The sequence below is a fragment of the Hylobates moloch genome, unplaced genomic scaffold (assembly GCF_009828535.3).
Source record: "Hylobates moloch isolate HMO894 unplaced genomic scaffold, HMol_V3 SCAFFOLD_22, whole genome shotgun sequence".
Lineage (NCBI taxonomy): Eukaryota > Metazoa > Chordata > Mammalia > Primates > Hylobatidae > Hylobates > Hylobates moloch.
Window position 1 is genome coordinate 2,994,087 of NW_026652297.1, and position 22,322 is coordinate 3,016,408.

The following is a 22,322-nucleotide window of genomic DNA, read 5'->3' on the forward strand; positions in this document are numbered from 1 at the left end:
AGGCAGGAGAAATGAAGAACATGCAACAGAAGCCCACTGCCTGAGTCTCCTACCTGATCCCACAGCCACCGCTGCCACTCTCTGATACTCTTGTCCCTTCTTCTGCAACCTCTGCCTTTCTAGAATCGAGGCATCTACATGTTCCGAATAAACAATGAACATGTGATTGATGCTACGTTGACCGGCGGCCCTGCCAGGTGAGAGACGACGAGGAAGGAGGGATTTAGTGGTCCCTCAGAGTGGCACTCTGGGGGATAGACCAACAAAGAATCAAAATTGTCCCAAGTTAGTTGCCTGACATCCCTGACTCTGTCCCACTGCCCAGGTACATTAACCATTCCTGTGCCCCTAACTGTGTGGCCGAAGTCGTGACATTTGACAAAGAGGACAAAATCATCATCATCTCCAGCCGGCGAATCCCCAAAGGAGAGGAGGTGAGAGGAAGTATCCTGAGTGAGTGACAAAGCAGCTCCTCCTCCTTTCACCCCTTCTCTGCCATTCCCTAAATGTGGATTCCTAGGCTGGGCACCTCAGATCATATCTTCTCTGCCCTCCCCTCTTCCTGTGGGGACCAGCATTGATTCTGCCCTCTTCTCTTTTCAGCTAACCTATGACTATCAGTTTGATTTTGAGGACGATCAGCACAAGATCCCCTGCCACTGTGGAGCCTGGAATTGTCGGAAATGGATGAACTAAGAAGCTTTGAGGCTACCAGGCAGGGGAGTCCCCCTACCCACAACCTCTTCCCTGAAAGGGATGAGGGGGAAGAGAGGTAGCAGCCAGAGCCAGGACCCAGGGCTGGGGCTGCCGGCTGACCGGAGCCCCTGGAGCAGGAGGCTGGGGCAGAGGGCCCTAGGCCAAGCCCACCCTGGGCACCAGGGACAACCCTCTTCCCCACCACCGGCCCTCAGGCTGGCATCTCTGCCCCCAGCTCCAGGAGGGGCCAGACAGAAGCAGCCATTGGGCATCTCAGGTTTGAGGGGGATATGGGCCGGGAACTACCCAGAAGCATCTGGGAGGCAGCAGGGTGGGGGAAGAGGATGTGTGGCCGGGCCTCACAGCCCTGCTGCTCCCACTGACCTCTCCGGCCCAACTCAAGGCTGCAAAGAGACTTGACTAAGCTTGACAATCCCAAAGGCCGGGTCCCACACCTGGCCCTGCCTGCCGGGTCCTGCCCCCACCCTCACCCCCATCCCCCTCCCTCTTGATCTGTCTCTGTTTCCCTCTTTTCCTCTGTGTTTCTGTCTCTCTAAGGGTTGTGTTTCCTTGTTTTCCACTCTGACAAATGCAACATGAACGGGAAAGAGGCGCCCAGCTGCCTAGGAGGGCAAGCTGGGCAAGCCGGGCAAGGAGACCCCGCACCCACACCTACCTCATTTAAGTGTTGGATTTTTTGCTGTTTTGAAATGTGAGACCCTCTCCAAGCCCCCTACTGCCCCAACCCTCTCCCCCACCTCACTGCCCTCTTCTGAGTGGGTGGAAGGGGGGTAGGAGGAGGAAGAAAAACAACAACAAAAAATCCATCTTTGTTTCTAATTATGGGCATGGGATGGTGGTTGAGGCAAATGTTGATGAAGATTGGGGATGACTGGCCCCTAGTTGCTCTAGGACTTCCTTCTCCATCTGGACATGGGGGGCAGGAGGGAGCTAAACCTAGGACCAGGATATCTCCCTCCTGTTTTCCCAACCCCATCATGAGCCCGTTTGCCCTCCAGCCCCTGGACGGGTTGGGTGGGGGATAGGGTGAGGGCTATCCCTGAGTGGCATGCCCATACCTAGTGAGGCAGGGTGTGGCCCGGAGCTCCCACTTTCCCTCAGTCACCAAACTGCTGCTGGTCTGGTGGGAAGGGGTGGTGATGTGGGGGTGGGGGAGCTTAGTGTCAGCGCGGGGAGGGTGGGGGGTATTTATCTATTTATACATGGGATTGTACATAGTCTTGTGGGGCATGGGGGAGCCGGCTGGAGGTGAGAACCCTCCCCTCTCCCCCCACCCCCGGGGAGAGCAAATGTAAAACTACTAATTTTTGTGCTTTATATATTCTATATAAATATATCTATTTTCTTTTTACAAAACCAGTTTATAAATGGTAGGGGGGTGTGGGGCGGACACATGGAGCTCCCCTTGTGGGGGGGCCCCCTCCATTACCCAACCTACCGCCCTTTTCCTCACCCCCCACCCCACTCCCCACCCCCTGGCTGTGACTGCTGTAAGTTGGGGGTATAGAGGCTGGGCAATTCCCACCCCCTGTTGTATAGTTGGACTATGTTATAACGCACAAAAGAGAGCTGACCCCAGGGGGAGCCAGAGGGTGATGGGTTCCTTGTCTCCCTTCCCTTCCCCTTTCTGCCCAAGCTTGTGCTGCAGTTGAACCTCTTCCTGGGGGTGGGGGTAGGTAAGGGGTGGGTGAGGCCCCAAACCCCTCTCTGGTAGGGAACCGTGGGGATGAAGATGAAGCTTATATGCAGTTCTCTTCTAGGGGCTGTGGGCAAAGGGCATTTTGTAATTAATATTTTCAAGAATCAGATGTCTGGAGTGTAGGGGTGGGCTTGGTGGTGGTGAACGGGCAGGCCTGCTGGAGGGGGAGCTTGGTCGCTGTTGTGATTTTAGGTTTGTTTTTGTTTTGTTTTGAATTTGGGGGGTTGTGGATTGTTGGGGGTAGGGAGTTTTTTTTTTTTTTTTTAAAAGCTGCTTCCTCAACTGTTTCAAGCTGCAAATGTTTAAGAGAATAACACCCCCCACTCCCACAGGAACCGCTGTAATTAAATCAGACAGTAGGAAGACTGGGCTGCTACCCTCAAAGCCACAGCCCTTGGATGTTCCTTTTCCGAGAGCAGAAGGTCTAGGCTACAGGGAGGCGGAGATTGGCTCCCGTGAGTCAGGCTGTGTTTGGGGCTTGGGCCCTGGGATTGGGAAAAGGGGATGGGGCAGACTTTGTAAGCATATGCTAGGTATCCGATAGTCCTGTAGAATTTAGTGAAGAAACCTTATACAGTTTTTAATTTTTATATAAACTATAACTCAGACCCAAGCTACAAGGTTGGAATTTTGGTTGGTTTTTTTAAGTACCCTGCCTGTATAATTGCATCAGAACCCCCCACCCCACCCCCCGCCCCCGTGTTTGTATTTTGGGTTGGTTTACACTCACACATACTCAATTTTCAGTTTTCCCCTTTACAGTCTTCTCCCCTCACCTCCAGGACCCTCCCCCTTTTTAAAAAATAAATCGCTGACAAGTGTGAATCCCGTGAAGACTTTATTTTGTGTTGTGTGTATCCTGTACAGCAAGGTTGGTCCTTCGTAACAACGGATGAAATGGTTCCCTTTTTTAAAGCGCCCTCTCTCCCTCCACCCTCAGCGCCCCTGTCCTTGGCATGTTTTGTATCAGCGATCATTCTGAACTGTACATAATTTATGTTGCGAGAGGCAAAGGGCAAGTTTTGGATTTTGCTTCTTCCAAGTTTGTTTTTAAACGACAAATAAAAAAAGAACATTTTAAATACAAGCGGCTCCGTCCCGTGACCCTCGCCGTCAGCCGGATCCGTGCGGTCCGTGAGGACCCGGGGGAGGGCGGTTACCGAGGCCCGCCACCGCCGGAAGGGTGGGTTCCCTGCCTTCCGCCCCAGTTTGGCGACTGCCATGACGTGGGCGGAAGTGGCGTCGCCGCACCGGATGTGGGGCGGGGCCTGCCCCAAGAGAGTTTCCTAAAGCGAGGAAACCAAGCCGGCGCCTCTTGCAATGGAGACGGTGAGGAGTGCAGGAGGGCGGTCGGGGGCGCTGTGGAGCCAAAGACCCCCCTTTAGGAGACCGGGAGGGCCGGGCAGGGGCTGGCGCTGGTGTCTAGCAAACAAAAAGCAGCCGGGTGTCTGCCCTATCCCGTGACCCTGTCCCTCCGCTTCTTCGCTGGGCGCATCTCCTAGAACTGGGCTGCGCCCCCGCCGCCTTTCCGTACGCGGTACCCTTAGCCCAAGCAGGCAGTGACTCCTGGCTCCCTCCTTGCAACCCACGTATGCCGTGGCAATCTCGGGCCTCCTTTCGTTTTAGCACCTCAAGCCCTTTTAGAGGTTTGAGAGCGCAGGGTTGTGATCCGGCTTTGCTGGGTGAGGCAGGGGGCGTCCAGAGGGATCTCCACTTGCAGGTAGCTGCTGGACCTCGGTGGTCTTTCTTTGATCCCTGCAATCCCCGGCAGGAGGACGTCTGAAGATCTTTATACTGCATCCAGTGAAGTCACATTCCCTTAATAAGACCGAGAATTGAGGTTTGCTTGAAAGAGGAAATCTTGCAGTGTTAGAGGCCGATGTGTCCCTGGACAATTTTAGGTCGTGGCCCGCTCTGCGACTCTAAGCAGGGGTTTTGGCATAGCTCATTCTTGGCGAGCAGGCATTGACCAATTGTGGAAGCGCCCTGTTACCCTCCCACAGATGCTGCTGCGGGTTGCCTGCTACATGTTTGCACCCACCCTCACTCTCAGGAGTCTTTTTCTAGCGCTCTGTAACCCCTCCCATACACCTCCCTCTCCACAGTTTTTAACCATGTGTCTTCTTTCAGGCAGAGTAACTCTTTCCATCTTGGTTTTTATCACCTGCTACTGTAGTTACGAAAGGACTGCAGGTTCACTTTGCTTTGGATTACATGCCCAGAGTAATTCTTTGCCACACCGTTTCTCTGCCCACAGAGAGGTTGTTTCTTTCAGGTTTTCAAAAAGAAAACCGACCAAAGTACTAAAACGATTCGCAGTTGGTATCCCAGGCAAGGGAGCCAGTTCTGACTAATCAGGACAATCTTGAACAAAAATAAGGAGTCTAATTCCATTAAGTTTAAAATAACATGTCATATTCTACTTAATTGCAAATGTATTATGGTTTACAAAGCATTTTTATATAGATTTTCTAATTTAGCCTTCACAGTTTATGTACTGGATTAGGCTCTGGGGTAGAAGTTAAAAAGAGGAAAAGAAAACTCAGCCAGGTGTGGTGGCTCACACCTGTAATTCCAGTACTTTGGGAGGCCAAGGCAAGTGGATTGCTTGAGCTCAGGAGTTCAGCATCAGCCTGGGCAACATGGTGAAACCCTGTCTCGACAAAAACAAAAATAGAAAAATTACCCAGGCGTGGTGGTGGTGGTGGTGTGTTCCTGTAGTCCCAGCTACTCGGGAGGCTCAGGTGGGAGGATCGCTTGATTCAAGGAGGTAGAGGCTGGAGTGAGCTGAGATCATGCCACTGCACTCCAGTCTGAGTGATACAGTGAGATCCTGTCTCCAAAAAAAAAGAAAGAAAATTCCTTTGAAAATGTTCAGCCTAACTGGAGTGAGGGTGAGGGCAAGCCAGCAACAGCTGTTATTTAAAGGTAGAATATAATAAATGCTATCATCAATATGAAAAAGGACTGTGACAGAATAGTTGAGAGAAAAATTACTTTGGACCTAGGAGAGGGCACTGCAAATTGAGAGAACGGTGTGAGCAAGGGCACTGAAATTGGGGTATGTAGAGAATTGGGGGTGAGCCAGCGGCTTGATGTTGCTGACTTTGGATTTGGTCACAGTGGGAGAAACGACTGGAGAAGTAGGCTAAGATCAGGTTGAAGGTATTACACACCATGCTAAATTTGAACTTTGTTTTGTAATGGGGACCCACGGAAGATTTATGAGCAAGTCAGTGAATGTCCTTTAGGAATGTTCATAGCAGCTTTCTGTACATGGACTGAGCTACTTCGAAAAGTAAAGTTTCTTGTTAATGGAGATGAAAGTCCCTTCCAAATCTGAGATGCTTTGGTGAACAAACTTGGTGAAAGCATGAAAGATAAATTGAAGAGCAGATAGATTTGGGCCAAGGACCCCAGTTTAAACAATGTTGCAGAGGTGAGAGGTAAAAGCCTAAATTAAGGCTGTGAAATTGGCAATGAGAGAGATGGATCTGAGGCATTTCTAACATACCAACTTAGCTGATAACTGTTAAGAAGACAGCTGTGCAAAACAAGATGGGAACCACAGCGAGAATAACAGGATTGGAGGAACAAATGTTTTGTTTCGTATTGAAGCATTTGAGGAGTCTCTGTGACATCTATGGTTGTCAAACCAATAATTGGAAATGTAGATCAGAAGTTTGGAAGAAATTGCGAGTCTATTTGTCAGATGTAGACTGTGTCTCTGTAATATTTTGTACTTACGTGGTACAGTGGTACTTTCTCAGGTCTCTTATGTTATTAAAAGTAGAAAGGAGGCCAGGTGCAGTGGCTCATGCCTGTAATCCCAGAACTTTGGGAGGCCAAGGTGGGCGGATCGCTTGAGCCCAGGAGCTTAAGACCAGCCTGGTCAACATAGCGAGACCCCATCTCTATAAAAAAAAATACAAAAAGTAGCTGGGCCTGGTGGTGTGTTCCTGTAGTCCCAGCAGCCCGGGAGGCAGAAGTCGGAGAAGCTGGGGAAGTTGAAGATGCAGTGATCTGTGATCGTGCCACTGCACTCCAGCCTGAATGACAGAGTGAGACCCTGTCTCAAAAAAAAAAAAGGTAGAAAGGAGTAGACGTAATTACATAATTCCCCCTCTGATATGGTGAAACAGGCAGAAAGTTAAAAGTCACGGCCAGGCTCGGTGGCGCATGCCTGTAATCCCAGCACTTTGGGAGGCCGAGGCGGGTGGATCACGAGGTCAGGAGTTTACGACCAGCCTGGCCAACATAGTGAAACCCCGTCTCTACTAAAAATACAAAAAAACTTAGCTGGGCGTGGTGGCAGGCACCTGTAGTCCCAGCTACTTGGGAGGCTGAGGCAGGAGAATCGCTTGAACCCGGGAGGCGGAGATTCCGGTGAGCCAGGATCGCGCCACTGCACTCCAGCCTGGGCGACACAGCGAGACTCTGTTCACCCCCGCCCCAAAAAAAGTCACATACTCAGTTGTGTTTGACTGTCTTGTGTTGGTATCTGTATCTCTAGTTAGCTATAAGTTTCTTTCCTCCCTCTGTAACTTAGTCTTGGGCATATCTGTTCATATCGGTGTGCATCATTCTTTGAGAATTAAAAAACAAAACAACTGTGAATTATATGCAAAACCCTGTGCTTGGTGGTATGGGAGATACAAAGTATAAGATAGTTCTAGGTTTCCAGGAATTTATAATCTGTTTGGATAGATAATGAACAAAACAACTGTAGCACAGTACAGTATATATCATATGATGGGTAAATTCTACAGAAGTAGCTGTTTTTGTGCCTTTGTGTAGATCTTTGTGAGACTCTGATATATCATGTGTCTATCTTTATCACAGCCCTCTCTCCCACTTATAAGTGATGAGGCTCTTGTTCTGATAGTCTTGCCAAAATGGCAGGCCAAGCTGACAGTCTTATGCAGTCCAGAGGGAAGAGAGGGAGATTATCCCCCTTATTCCCTGCACTCTCCCCTAGCCCATTAAGGGAGAAAAGTTTAGGGCTGTCTTAAACTTCCCTGGTTTAGGAATTTTGTCAGCCAACCTCCCAGGTTGAAGTTTTTAATGTCATGTTACTACAGAAGCTATGGGGATGAAGTACGGTTTTATTTTGGAGATTATCACCCAGAGAAAATGGAGCCAAGACTGTTGATGCTAGCAGATGAAAATTGTGATCCCTTCTGGGTTCCTAAATAACAATGGCATTTCCAAATGTTCCCACTTGAGGGAGCACAGAAATGGTTCTAAGTTTTGTCTAGTCAAAGCACTCTCTAATCTCAGACTATCTTGGGAAGGGAAACTTGGAAAACCAGCATCCCCTGGCTATAGCAGCCTTTGACTCACAAGGGTGCTGAGTGGACTCAAGTTCCCAGTTGCAGAACATTCATGTTCCTTATCCACCTCTCAGTCATTCAGGTTTTGACTGGCTGACAACTGGGATCCTCCCCAGTTGTGGCCCTCTCTCTGCCATGGAGGTAGACAATGGTAGAACCAATGTCTGTGGTTCTAGTGCCTACAACTATGCCTAGTGAGTGTCTGTGTTTGGGGGAAGACAATGCTGTCTCTCTGGCTTCCATGTTTTAATAAAGTAGGTCTGTGAGAATCTCGTAGGGGTTAGCCTTAAGCTCAGATCTTTAGTCCTAGCTTTTAGGACTTAATGTTTCATTAGGCAGTATGGTGTACAAGAACATGAGCTTTGCAGATAATGCTTATTCAGCTCAGAAGTGGATAGAAGCATTTCTGGAAGGCACAATATTGTAGCAGCATTGGTTTCTTCTCTTCTGTGATTCCAGAGAGAGAGAATTTCATCAGAATGGCGTAAATACATTCAAACATTTTATAAAAATGGCCGGGTGTGGTGGCTCATGCCTGTAATCCCAGCACTCTGTGAGGCCGAGGCGGGCAGATCAGTTGAGGTCAGGAGTTTGAGACCAGCCTGGCCAACATGGTAAAAACCCATCTCTGTTATAAATATGAAAATTAGGTGGGTGTGGTGGTGCACGCCTGTAATCCCAGCTGTCAGGAGGCTGAGGCATGAGAATCGCTTGAACCCAGGAGGAGGCAGTTGCAGTGAGCCAAGATCACGCCACTGCACTCCAGCCTGGGCAACAGAGCGAGACTCTGCCTCAAAACAAAACAAAACAAACTAAAAAATTTACAAAAATGAATACTGCCAAGATAAACCCAACCAAACTCTTCATCAGTTATAAGAAATTATTTTGTTAGGTACACGTAGTTTTTTAAAAATTTGTTTTTTCAAGTATGTTGTTTATTAAAATTTTGATGTAACAAAAAGCAAACCACAAGTCTGGAACCAGAAGATAGGTGTTTGAATGCCTACTCCACCCCTTATCAGCCATGTGACCTTGGGCAAGTTGCTTAATGTCTCTTGACCCTCAGAGACAATCTGTGAAAATAAGGCTAATAATAGTATTTACCTCAGGGTTGTTATGAAGATTAAATGAGATCATATTTCTGAAGAGCCTTATAAGGCTGGGTGCAGTAACTCGTGCCTGTAATCGTAGTGCTTTGAGAGGCCAAGGAGGGCAATCACTTGAGCCCAGGAGTTCAAGACCAGCCTGGGCAACATGACGAAACTCCATCTCTACTAAAAATACAAAAATTAGCTGGGTATGGTGGCTTGCGCCTGTAGTCCCAGCTACTCAGGAGGCTGAGGTGAGAGGGGATCACCTGACCCCGAGGAGGTCAAGGCTGAAGTGAGCTGTGATCACACCACTGCACAGCAGCCTGGGTGACAGAGCGAGACCTTGTCTCAAAAACAGAAAAAAAAAACGGGTTTGGTGGGGGCAGTGGCTTTATAGTGCTTTAAAGAAAGTCATTGTTTGTTCACCAGCCCTTCCCCTCATGTTGCTAGGCTAAAATGGATGGAACCAGGTTAAGCTGAATCTGTTTTCTTGTCTCTCCAGGTCGTTTCTTCAGATAGCTCCCCAGCTCTGGAAAATGAGCATCCTCAAGGTAAGTTTACTGAAGAAAGGAAACTGGGCATGAAACCAATAGCCTGACCCTAACAATGTCTTCAACAATGCTTTTGAATCTCTCCCCTGGGAAAATCAGAGCAGGGCCAGATAATGTGCCAAACCACAAAAATCAGTGACAGTAGTTTGGCAAGATCACCCAGGAATAACTCTTGGGCAGAGTGGGGATGATTAATATCTTCAGTTATCAGACCACTTGAGAGAAACATCTGAGGTACAGGGAAAACTTCCATAGGCAACTCTGGGCCGGCTAACCATGTGTTAGAAGTCCTGGGTATTTTCTGCATAGTCCAGAAACAGTGCTACCAGGCTTTTATCACCCAGCAAGCTCACTAAAGCCACTGAGTGTACACAAAAAATTATGCAAAGGGCTGAGTGCAGTGGCTTACGCCTGTAATCCCAGCACTTTGGGAGGCCGAGGCAGATGGATCACTTGAGCTCAGGAGTTTGAGACCAGCCTGACCAACCTGGTGAAACCCTGTCTCTACTAAAAATACAAAATCGGCCAGGTGTGGTGGCGCACGCCTGTAATCCCAGCTACTTGGGGGGCTGAGGCAGAATTGCCTGAACCGGGGAGGCAGAAATTGCAGTGAGCCAAGATCGTGCCATTGCACTCCAGCCTGGGCAACAAGAGTGAAACTCCGTCTCAGAAAAAAAAAAAAAAAAAAAAAAAAGAAAAAAATTAGGAAAAGGCTCTTAGAACTAATCTAGTAATAGAAGCACTAAACCTCTAAAATCCAGAGCACAGGGAAGACAATTCCAATGCTGGCCAGTGCCTATTTTATGTTTCTGAGTACATTTGCATTAGCACCAAGGCAGAAACCAGAAACTCAAATTGCCTACATGGACCAAGCAGTGAAGTGAACGACATATGAAAAGAAGGCGACAGCTGGGCCGGGCATGGTGATTCATGACTGTATTCCCAGCAGTTTGGGAGGCCAAGGCAGGTGGATCACCTGAGGTCAGAAGTTGAAGACCAGCCTGGCCAACATGGTGAAACCTTGTCTCTACTAAAAATAAAAAAATTACCCAGGCGTGGAGCTGCATGCCTGTAATCCCAGCTACTTGGGAGGCTGAGGCAGGAGAATTGCTAGAACCTAGGAGGCAGAGGTTGCAGTGAGCCGAGATCGTGCCATTATGCCCCAGCCTGGGCGACAGCGCAAGACTCTGTCTCAAAAAAAAAATTAAAGAAGGCAGCCAGGTGTGGTGGCTCACGCCTGTAATCCCACCACATTGGGAGGCTGAGGCAGGTGGATCATCTGAGATCACGAGTTACAGACCAGTCTGATCAACATGGTGGAACCCCATCTCTGCTAAGTAGAAAAAATTAGCTGGGCTTGGTGGTGGGCGCCTATAATCCCAGCTACTTGGGAGGCTGAGGCAGGAGAATCGTAGAATCGCTTGAACCTGGGAGGCGGATTTTGTTGCAGTGAGCCAAGATCATGCCATTGCACTCCAGCCTGGGCAACAAAAGCGAAACTCCGTCTCAAAAAAAAAAAAAAAAAAAAAAAGGCGACAACTATCTAGGTCTGGTCAACTAAGACCTATTTTTGCCAGATCTTCTGATTTTGAAAAGACACTAGAAATTTAGATTTTTATGTAAATTTCTAGATTTAAAAATTTTGATTTAAATTATTTTAAGTCTGGGCACAGTGTAACACCAGCACTTTGAGAGGCCAAGGCAGGAGGATCACTTGAGCTCAGGAGTTCGAAACCAGCCTGGATAACTTAGTGAGACCCTGTCTCTAAAAAAATTAAAAATTAGCCAGGCATGGTGGTGTGCACCTCTAGTCCCAGCCACTGGGGAGGCTGACGTGGGAGGATTGCTTGAGCCCAGGAGGTTGAGGCTGCAGCGAGCCGTGATTGTGCCACTGCACTCCAGCCTGGGCAGAGAGTGAGATCCTATCTCAATTATAAACAAACAAACAAGCACTGAGAAAGCTAAATCCAATATGTTTGTGGGCCTGTGGCCTGAATGAAAGTATTTAACTATCAATGTAGTGTATGTATCTTCAACTGGTGTCCAAAGACGTGTTCTTGGGAGTCTGAATTCTCAAGTTTGAATAACGATGGTAGGCTTCCAGTTAAAGACGGTAGATTGGGCTGTGCGTAGTGGCTCATGCTTGTAATCCCAGCACTTTGGGAGGCTGAGGCGGGTGGATCACTTGAGAACAAGAGTTCGAGACCAGCCTGGCCAACATGGTGAAACCCCATCTCTACTAAAAATATAAAAATTAGCCAGGCATGGTGACACATGCCTGGAATCCCAGCTACTTGGGAGGCTGAGGCAGGAGAATCGCTTGAACCCAGGAGGAGGAGGTTGCAGTGAGTGGAGATCGCGCCACTGCACTCTAGCTTGGGTGACAGAGCAAGACTCTGTCTCAAAAAAAAAAAAAAAAGATGGTACATTGAATGTATATTCACAAAAACTCCCCTAAAACCACCATAAAGGAATTTTTTTTTAAAGAAAAGACACAAACACACCATAGGGAAAACAGGAGAGGAGATAATAGCAATGAATTTTTGGAAGCTGAAAAGCAGACAAAAGAGTGATGAACGACTTAGACCTGAGAAAACAATTATAACTAGCAGTGAGGAAAGCCAAGAAGCATCGAAGGTCTAAGAAACAGTCAGATCCCAGACACCCTACGCCATTGAGTACAGCGGGCAACTCCGCCTCCCAACTGTGGCAGAGACTGGAAATCCGGCAAGGGACTCGGGCACAGCTTAGGGCTGAAGTACTGCACTGAAAACAGGAGCAGGTAGTGAACTATACTCGATGCTGAGCCTCCAGCCCTCTTCCCCTTTTCAGTTTCCAGAGTGCTGGCAGAAAAGACTTCACCCTCCAAGCATGAAATTGAATAATCTTTCTCTCCAGAATCCTCTTGAAGGGAAGTCCTAAAATATATAAGTATTGAATGTTCCCTATCCAAATGACTCACAGTCAGCAAGGCTCACTTACACACTTAGAGCTTCCACTCAGCTTTAAAGCCTCCACTCTTTAAGTTCTCCTTGAAACCAGGGATTACCAAACATCTAAAGAAAGGATCTGTGAAAAAAAAGTGATCCAAACTGCCCCCCACCCCACCCTGGAATGTACCTTTGTTTTACTCTGTATCTCCCTGGTAAAAAATAAATAAAAATGAGAAAGCAAACTGCCCCTCCCAACCTCATGTACACACAGAAGAAACAAACAGGAAAAAAGCAACTGGAAGGAAAAGGTGAGAAGAAAACTTTAATAACATTAATATAATCTTAGGTAAAGGAACATATTTCTCAATACCTGTGAAAGTAGTATATCTTTAAAGAAAACAACAGCCGGGCACAGTGGCTCACGCCTGTAATCCCAGCACTTTGGGAGGCCGAGGCAGGCAGATCACCTGAGGTCAGGAGTTTGAGACCAGCCTGACCAATATGATGAAACCCTGTCTGTACTAAAAATACAAAAATTAGCTGGGCATGGTGGCATGTACCTGTAATCCCAGATACTCGGGAGGCTGAGACAGGAGCATCGCTTGAACCCGGGAGGTGGAGGTTGCTGTGAGCCAAGATTGCACCATTGCACTCCAGCCTGGGCAACAAGAGCGAAACTCTGTCTCAAAAAAACCAAAATAACAACAACAAAAAACCTTATTTCCACCATGAAACAAGTATAGGATACAATTTTTTAAAGAAGGAATTTTCAGAAAACAAAAAGGAACTCTTGGAAATTAAAAATATAATAGCAAAAATTTAAATCCAGCTGGAGGTTTCCAAAATCAACATGAGGAAATTTCCCAGAAAGGAGAGTTAAAAATCAACACAGTAGAAAATAGGAGAGAAGGTGCAGTGGCTCATACCTGTAATCCCAGCACTTTGGGAGACTGAGGCGGGAGGCCAGGAGTTCAAGACCAGCTCAGCAACACAGCAAAACCCTGTCTCTACAAAAAAATAAAAACTAGCCAGGTATAGTGGCATGCACTTGTAGTCCCAGCTGCTACTCAGGAGGCTGAGACAGGAGAATTGCTTGAGCCCAGAAGGTCAAGGCTGCAGTGAGCCATGATCTCGCCATTGTACTCCAGCCTGGGTGACAGAATGTCTCTTTAAAAAAAAAAAAAAAAAAAGGAGAGGAAAGATTTCAACAACCCACAAAACAAACATTTAAAGGATCAGTCTAGGAGGTCCAGTATCTAAATAGGAGTCATAGAAAGAGAAAAATGGCAACACAGAGGGAAGGAAATAATTGAGGAACTAATTCAAGAACATTTATTGGAACTTGAGGACATTAGTTTTCATATTGAAAGGACCCATCGAATATTCAGCACAATGGATGAAAGTGACCCACCCAAAGCACAGTCATCCTGAGATTTCAGAACACTGGAGACAGAGATCCTATGAGTTTTCAGAAAGAGGAAAAAAAAGTCACATACAAAAAGTCAGAATTGCCTTGGACTCTCAACAGCACCAGCAGCTAGCAGGCAGTGGAGCAATGCCTTCAACATTCTGCAGGAAAATACATTCCAAGCTTTCCTGCAGATTCTCTATTCAGCCGAATTATAAATCCAAGGATGAGGGTAGAATAAAGATACCTACAGGCTGCAAGGCTCAAAAAAACGTACCTCCCATGCACCCTTTCTCAGGAAGCTACTGGAAGATGTGTTCCACCAAAATAAGGGAGTAATCAAAAAAGATAAAAACGCGATATAGGATACAGGAGCACCAGTAGAGGAGAGACGTGAAAGGGGTACCCAGGATGGTGATGAAAGATCTCAGGATGACAGCAGTGCACACCAGACAAACCAGCCCATATGTGAGCAGGTCAGAAGGCTCCAGCGAGACTTCTTTGGGTAGTTTAAATTGATAGACTATCTAATGCTTTTGAACCTCTTGAAAGCAGATTTAAACAGTTGGTGAAGCATTTGGAGGTTGGATTAGTTATAAGAATTATACATAGAAAATTAAACAAACGGCCGGGCGCGGTGGCTCACGCTTGTAATCCCAGCACTTTGGGAGGCCGAGGCGGGCGAATCACGAGGTCAGGAGATCGAGACCACGGTGAAACCCCGTCTCTACTAAAAATACACAAAATTAGCCGGGCGTGGTGGCGGGCGCCTGTAGTCCCAGCTACTCGCGAGGCTGAGGCAGGAGAATCGCTTGAACCTGGAAGGCCGAGGTTGTAGTAAGCTGAGATCGTGCCACTGCACTTCAGCCTGGGTGACAGAGCAAGACTCCCTCTCAAAAAAAAAAAAAGATTGAAATACGGATATAACCAACATTATGGTTTAGCTCCTGGAATAAGGAGAATGGGAAGTACATGTTTGTGGTGAAGTCTAGTAGGAGAGAGAACTAGAAATTCTCATCTTCTTTGGTAGGTGGATGATAAATAATGCCCCAAAATGAAAAAAAAATCGGAAACTAGCAATACAAGCATGTTATTTAAGGACATAGAATTAAGTACCAAAATAATCAACTAAAAGAGGTAGATAGATGTTCTCATCTCTAGGGAAGGGTAGTACAGGGAGGTGGGTTGCAAGGACTGCATTTTTTGCTTAACAAAATTTGTAAAACTGTTTGACTGTTTAAACTGTATGTCTATATAACTTTGGTTAAAAAATTAAATATTAAAAACCAAATTGATTAAAGACTTAAGAGTATGAAATTTGGAAACAGATCAGGGTTTGTTTGAGCCTTTCTTGCCACTTATTAATGGTGTGACCTTGAGCAGTTTATTTAACTACACCTATGTTCTCATCTGAAACATGAGGACAGTACTTACACATTTGTTGTAAGGATTAAGTTATGTAATTTTTTTTTTTTTTTTTGAGATGGAGTTTTACTCTGTTGCCCAGGCTGGAGTGCAGAGGCACAATGTCGTCTCACTGCAACCTCTGCCTCCTGGGTTCAAGCAGTTCTCCTGCCTCAGCCCCCGAGTAGCTGGGACTACAGGCACGTGCCACCACGCCTGGCTAATTTTTGTATTTTTTTAGTAGAGACGGGGTTTCGCCATGTTGGCCAGGCTGGTCTCAAACTCCTGACCTCAGGTGATCCACCCACCTTGGCCTCCCAAAGTCCTGGGTTACAGGTGTGAGCCACCATGCCCAGCCAATGTAATTAATTTATTAATTTATTAATTTATTTTTTTTTTTGACACAGAGTTTCACTCTTGTTGCCCAGGCTGGAGTGCAATGTTGCGATCTCGGCTCACCGCAACCTCTGCCTCCCGGGTTCAAGTGATTCTCCTGCCTCAGCCTCCCGAGTAGGTGGGATTACAGGCATGCGCCACCACGCCTGGCTAATTTTGTATTTTTAGTAGAGACGGGGTTTCTCCATGTTGGTCAGGCTGGTCTTGAACTCCCGACCTCAGGTGATCCTCCCACCTTGGCCTCCCAAAGCGCTGGGATTACAGGCATGAGCCACCATGCCCGGCCTCAATGTAATATTTTTAAGTGCACGTAGTATAGTATGTAGCACATTCAAGCTATTATTATAGGAGATTACTTCCCTAGTTTAGAGCAAGCAATTAAAATCACAGGAATAGAAAAAGGTAAACTAGCCAGGATCTCCCATTTGTCTAGAGTAGGTGGGATGATTTCTGATTTACAGGGTGATCCCAGAATGGACTATCAGGGTGTTTTGAGCCAGGTTGATTGAGCACTGGGCTCCAACTTATTGTTAATGAGAAATGGCCCAACTTGGACCATCACTTTCCCATTTGCAGGTCCTAGAATACATTTTTTTTTAATTGAGACAGGGTTCGCTGTGTTGCCCAGGCTGGCCTCCAGCTCCTGGGTTCAAGTGATTCTCTGCCTCAACTTCCTGAGTAGCTGGGATTACAGGTTCTTGCCACCATCCCCAGCACAGTCTTGGAAGAATTTTAAGAAGCTTACTTCATTGAAAAAAGAGGAAAGTGAAAATGTGCTAAATATATGAAAGAGAAAGCTTGGATTAAAGATGAAAAACATTTTTAGACTATAACATGTTAAAGAGAGATACTATAGGCTTTATGTTTTAGTCAACTTCTTTTACCTATAGGGACCAACAGATAAAGTCTTAACCTGGATACAGGGGTTGGATGAAATGGTTTCTAAGAGGTTTATCCAGGTTTTGTGGAAACAATAGGAACAAGACATAAAATAAGGGGTCTTATAAAAAAATCATGCTCTAAATATTCGAGATACTAGAACACTATTTTGTTTTCTGTCTCTTTTGATTGGGAGTTTTTATGTGGAAGGAAGCTACTAACTATCCCACCCTATATGCAGAGACCCCAGAATCCAACAATAGCGTGTATACTTCCTTCATGAAGTCTCATCGCTGCTATGACCTGATTCCCACAAGCTCCAAATTGGTTGTATTTGATACGTCCCTGCAGGTGGGTGAAATCCTCTTTTCCCTTCTCCCTTTGGAGCCTGTGGTTTAATACCTCTCATCCTATCTCATCCTAAGGGTAATATCCTTATCCCTCTGTGAAGTTAGTCTCATGTTTTACCCAACATGCCCAAACACTGTTCTTTTTTACAGTCCTGCCCCTGTGGATTTGCCTTTATGATTATTACTGTCTTGGCTACAGGTGAAGAAAGCTTTTTTTGCTTTGGTGACTAATGGTGTACGCGCTGCCCCTTTATGGGATAGTAAGAAGCAAAGTTTTGTGGGTAAGCAGAAGTTTCTGGAACACAATATTATCGGCATCTTGTGCTGGGCAGGGAGACAAGCTTCGGGCAGTGCTGAGGGCTCTGTCTTGTCCTCTAGGCATGCTGACCATCACTGATTTCATCAATATCCTGCACCGCTACTATAAATCAGCCTTGGTAAGGAACCTTAACCCAATGACCAAAATCACTTTCCCTACCCTAAGTCCCTCATTCTCATTTCTTTTCCTCCAAGCAAGCCACAAGGGCTTAAGGAAGCAGAGAGATCAGGTCTCAAATTCTGTTGCTTCTGTTTTCAGGTACAGATCTATGAGCTAGAAGAACACAAGATAGAAACTTGGAGAGGTATGTAGAGAATTGGGGTTATAAAAGGGTAAAGGGATGGAGGGTTTCTGGGAAACACTTTTCCATGGTGGTATTTTGTGACCCATCCCTTTTCCCTTCAGAGGTGTATCTCCAGGACTCCTTTAAACCGCTTGTCTGCATTTCTCCTAATGCCAGGTGAGTTCCAGTTATCCATCTGTCCAAAAAGGGGAAGAGATTTGCCATCAGCCTAGCTAATGCCCTAGACACCCAGGGAAAGGGGAAGAAAGACACACAGACACACACACACACACACACACACACACACACACACACACACACACACACACAGTCTCTCTCTCTCTCTCTCTCACTCTTTCTCTTTAAGTCTGGCCTGTACACTGCCCCCCTTCCCTAACCATCAGTTTTCCCTGTTTAGCGATACACTCTATGGACCTGTTTAATCGCCCTCAGCCCCAGCACTGTGGAACTTATTATCTCCCACCCTCTCACAGCTTGTTTGATGCTGTCTCTTCATTAATTCGGAACAAGATCCACAGGCTGCCAGTTATTGACCCAGAGTCAGGCAATACTTTGTACATCCTCACCCACAAGCGCATTCTGAAGTTCCTCAAATTGTTTGTAAGTGCTCCTCAGCCCAGTTCTTTTTTCTCTTTTTTCATTGATTGATTGATTGATTGATTGATTGAAAAGAGAGACGAGTTCTCACTGTGTTGCCCAGGCTAGTGTCAAACTCCTGAGCTCAAGTGATCCTCCCGCCTCAGCCACCCAAAGTGCTAGGATTACAGGTGTGAGCCACTGCATCCAGCCCCACTTCTTATTTATTTATTAATTTATTTTGAGACAAGTTCTTACTCTGTTGCCCAGGCTGGCGTGCAGAGGCGCTATCATGGCTCACTGCAGCCTCCAACCTCTTGGGCTCAGGTGACCCCCAACCTCAACCCCCAGAAGAGCTGGGACAACAGGTGTGTACCACCACACCTGGCTAATTTTTTGATATTTTTTATAGAGATGGGGTTTTGCCATGTTGTCCAGGCTGGTCTCGAACTCCTGGGCTCAAGCAATATGCCCCTCTCAGCCTCCCAAAGTGCTGGAATTATAGGCATAAGCCAGCGTACCTGGCCCTTATTTCTAATATACTGGGTTGGAGGGGGTGTCCAAGGGTGGCTTTGGGTGCCTTGAAAGTTAAGCTGCTGGTTCTTTCCTCAGATCACTGAGTTCCCCAAGCCAGAGTTCATGTCCAAGTCTCTGGAAGAGCTACAGATTGGCACCTATGCCAATATTGCTATGGTTCGCACTACCACCCCCGTCTATGTGGCTCTGGGGATTTTTGTACAGCATCGAGTCTCAGCCCTGCCAGTGGTGGATGAGAAGGGTGAGAGATTGGGCAGAAGGAGAGGGAGGGAAGATCCAGGCAAGTCAGGGTGGCTCCGGGAAGATCTGCTTTCCCCTCAGCTTAGCCAGGAGGGTGATTCTATGAGTAGGGGAGCTTTAGATCCCAGATCCTCCTTACTGAGCTGCCTCTGTCCCCCTAGGGCGTGTGGTGGACATCTACTCCAAGTTTGATGTTATCGTGAGTGATTGTGGAGGGTCTGGGAGGTAGGGAAGTGGTGGGGGGGCACTGTTAAATATGGAGAGGGAGAAGGGGGTCTCTTCTGTGATCTAAGGGTCTTAGAAGCTTCCAGGCTTTCAAATCCTATTTGAAAAGGAATTGAATGAGTTGGGTATGGCTGGTGGCTGACAATTGCCCTGAATCCCTCTGGTGAGGTTGGACGGGTGCAGGGTTTGGAGGCTGGCTCTCTTGCTTCCCTGCAAGCTCCTTCCTCTGTCTCCCCAGAATCTGGCAGCAGAAAAGACCTACAACAACCTAGATGTGTCTGTGACTAAAGCCTTGCAACACCGGTCACATTATTTTGAGGGTGTTCTCAAGTGCTACCTGCATGAGACTCTGGAGACCATCATCAACAGGCTGGTGGAAGCAGAGGTAGGGAGGCCAGCAACTCTAAAGGAGCTGAGGGGAGCAGCCTTGAGAGTGGGGTTTGGCAAGGAGAGTAGGGGCAGAGGGGCTTCCCCTGAGGCCAGCACTAAACATTTCCTTTCTCCCTTGTTGCTCTGTGCCAGGTTCACCGACTTGTAGTGGTGGATGAAAATGACGTGGTCAAGGGAATTGTATCACTGTCTGACATCCTGCAGGCCCTGGTGCTCACAGGTGGAGAGAAGAAGCCCTGAGCTGGGGGAAGGGGTCAGGCAGCACCAGGGGATATGCCCAACTCACTGCCTGCTGGAAGCTCTGTGGGAATCAGATGAAACTTGAGGGAATTGTGACTCTGTTCCCTGTTCAGGGCCCCCTACCCTTCTATCTGGGAGCTAGGGAAGGCATGGGGGAGGAAAGAGAATGGATTTATAGCTCCCCTTACCCTCACACATACACTTGAAAAAACTTTCAGCCTAGCCAATTCTAGCCCCTGTCCTCTTAGATATAGCCCCCTTTCTGGGTGAACTATAGGCTCTGTGCCTCTCAGACAAATTCTGATCTCTAAGAGATCCCCAGACCTCACTTGCCTCTGCCTCCATCTCGGCTCTGATTCAACCCTAAGATAATAGCACAACAAAATTCTTCATAAAGATATTTTTATTCACCTGTTCCATGCTATGTGGAGGAGGCCAAGTCCATTTAGTGACATTTCTTCCCATAATGTGAGTGGGGAGGATTGTGGGGAGGAGGGGCTTTGGGTTCCTGTGTTTGTGCATATGAAGGGAGATGGGGGCTAGGTGGAGGAGGAGGGCAGCGTGGTTAGCTAAGGTTATTGCTTTTTGTGGCAAATCTAATTAAATGACAGGAATCTCTTCATGGTATTGCAGTGTTTGATTTTTACAGTTGATGGGTACTACCTTCCTACTTTATATGGCTTCTTCAACTGGTCATTAATAACAATAATAATAACGTGTGTATGCATACACACACGCACACACACACAAGAGTAGACAGACTTGAGGGTCTCCTTTGGGCAGAGAATCCTCCACCATCATCAGCTTTTCTTAGTCATGGAAGGTTGGACTGTTAGGCTTTTGCTGAGTTGGCACTATCTTTTTTTTTTTTTTTTTTTTTTGAGATGGAATCTCACTCTGTCGCCCAGGTTGGAGTGCAATGGCGCAAGCTCAGCTCAGTGCAACCTCTGCCTCCCGGGTTCAAGTGATTCTCCTGCCTCAGCCTCCTGAGTAGCTGGGACTACAGGTGCACCACACCCAGCTAATTTTCGTATTTTTTAGTAAAGATGGAGTTTCACCCATATTGGCCAGGCTGGTCTCGAACTCCTGACCTTGTGATCCACCTGCCTCAGCCTCCCAAAGTGCTGGGATTACAGGCATCAGCCACCGCACCAGGCCGGCACTATCTTTAAATCTACAAATCCCTTGCCTTTCTTCCAAGGTGAGAATGAGCTGGATGGTGGGAGAACAGCAGGGCAGTGGTCACTCCATCAGATCCATTCCCTGTACTGAAACCATGTAGACCCAAACAGCAGTCAGCACCCAACATTAGAAGAACTGCTAGACTGGAGTATGAGCTAAATTTGGGTGCCAGCTCACCCCGGCCTTACAGGTATGATACAGTTTCCCATCTAAGCCAGGAGCAATTTCGGAGTCATTCGTTAGCCCTGCCCCCACAGTGCCTAACCCCTCTGATAACCCTCCAGCCAGGGCGTACTGGGTTCTCCTGATGGAACACAGGGAAAAGCATCAAGGCCCTCATCAGATTTCGGCCCGAGGAAGCTTATTTTAAAAAATGAAGGTGGCCCTTATCAGAGCTCAGCTTTCAGTGTTGCATCATGGCTGCGGAGGAGCCCCTGCTTCTGCCTTCACCCCTTTACAGCTCTCACAGCACATTCTCAAGCTTGGGGGAGGAAGGCTTCCAAGTTATTAGAATTAGAGTATATTTATGTGTGGGGAGGGTAAGTACATGGTGGAAAGGACAGATGGCCCCTTATGTCACATTCCCTCATTAAGGAAGATTTGCCTAGGGAGGAGGCAAGGGCTTTAAAAAGCCTCGGGACTCTAGTGGGACCTAGGGTGGAAGGAAGCACCTTCGAGTCAAGTCATCAGTGCAGCTGGCAGGTGTGTGGAATCAAGGGGGGTAGGGTGGATGGGACAGGGGATGTTTGCGTTCTCTAAAGTTTTGTGTTAGGGAGCAGAGGCCTGGTTTTGTTGAGTTGTTTCTCAGTCAGTCAGTCTCTGCCCCACAACAACCTTTCCGGTTGTTCCCCATCCCCTTAAAAGGAAGGGTCTGGACCCAAAGGGCTCCGTGTACATTAGTGGAAAACTAATTGGGAATTCTTGCTTCTCCCATTTCCCCCTAAAACCCAACCTATCAGTCTCAGTGTGAGGATGAAGCTGAGGGAGAGACAAGGGATAAAATCTGGGAGACTCACAAGCTTCCATTCTTACCTTTTCCTCTCCAGAGAGGCAAATTATCCCTTCTTCCCTAGGAACCATGCCCCACACACTCTCTTTCCCCTCACTCTGCACCCCTCCCCTCCACTGAAGCTGCTGCCATGGTTGCCAGGCATGGTTGCTAAGTCTCTGCATGGAAGGGTTGGCGTGGGCTGTGCTGCCACTAACATTACCATGGTGAATCAGGGGACACCTGGTATAAGCTTAGGAGGAGGGATCATGTGGATATAAGCAACAGCCCCCCAGGACAGAGGCAGCCCAAAAGGTGAGCATCTGGAGCACCACTTAAGGCGGGGGCTGAGTGAACTAGGCTTTGTGGTGGTGGTGAGGGGGAGTTCTACATTGAAAAAAATAAAGGCTACTTTTATCATTTCAGTTGCTAGGGGATTAGTTTTGCCAACAAACACATCATTCCTCCTCCACCCCCCTCTGGAAGGGTGAGAGTGCATAAGCACTTACTCTGGTCCTCCATAAAGCTGGGCAGGCTGTGTGGGCGCAGAACAATATAAC

The 22,322-nt window shown here is 47.3% G+C and overlaps 2 protein-coding genes across 9 annotated transcripts in view; both read left to right on the forward strand.

The window, feature by feature from the left end:
- Window positions 1-3,497, forward strand: part of KMT2D (lysine methyltransferase 2D) — a 41,553-nt gene extending 38,056 nt beyond the window's left edge. For all 8 annotated transcript variants that reach the window (XM_032143463.2, XM_058433331.1, XM_058433336.1 and 5 more), the window contains 3 exons: window positions 124-197; window positions 326-434; window positions 604-3,497. In XM_032143463.2, coding sequence (XP_031999354.1) covers window positions 124-197; window positions 326-434; window positions 604-696 — 276 coding nt within the window. In that variant the 3' untranslated portion in view covers window positions 697-3,497. The remainder of the gene's footprint in view (window positions 1-123; window positions 198-325; window positions 435-603) is intronic.
- A 170-nt stretch (window positions 3,498-3,667) lies between these two features.
- Window positions 3,668-20,223, forward strand: PRKAG1 (protein kinase AMP-activated non-catalytic subunit gamma 1). The gene is made up of 12 exons (XM_032143471.2): window positions 3,668-3,745; window positions 9,343-9,391; window positions 16,653-16,762; window positions 16,961-17,042; window positions 17,140-17,198; window positions 17,339-17,384; window positions 17,486-17,540; window positions 17,858-17,984; window positions 18,573-18,738; window positions 18,899-18,936; window positions 19,201-19,347; window positions 19,485-20,223. The coding sequence occupies exons 1-12, from the start codon at window positions 3,737-3,739 to the stop codon at window positions 19,590-19,592; spliced, it is 996 nt and encodes a 331-aa protein (XP_031999362.1). The 5' UTR covers window positions 3,668-3,736; the 3' UTR covers window positions 19,593-20,223.
- The last annotated feature ends 2,099 nt before the right edge of the window (window positions 20,224-22,322 follow it).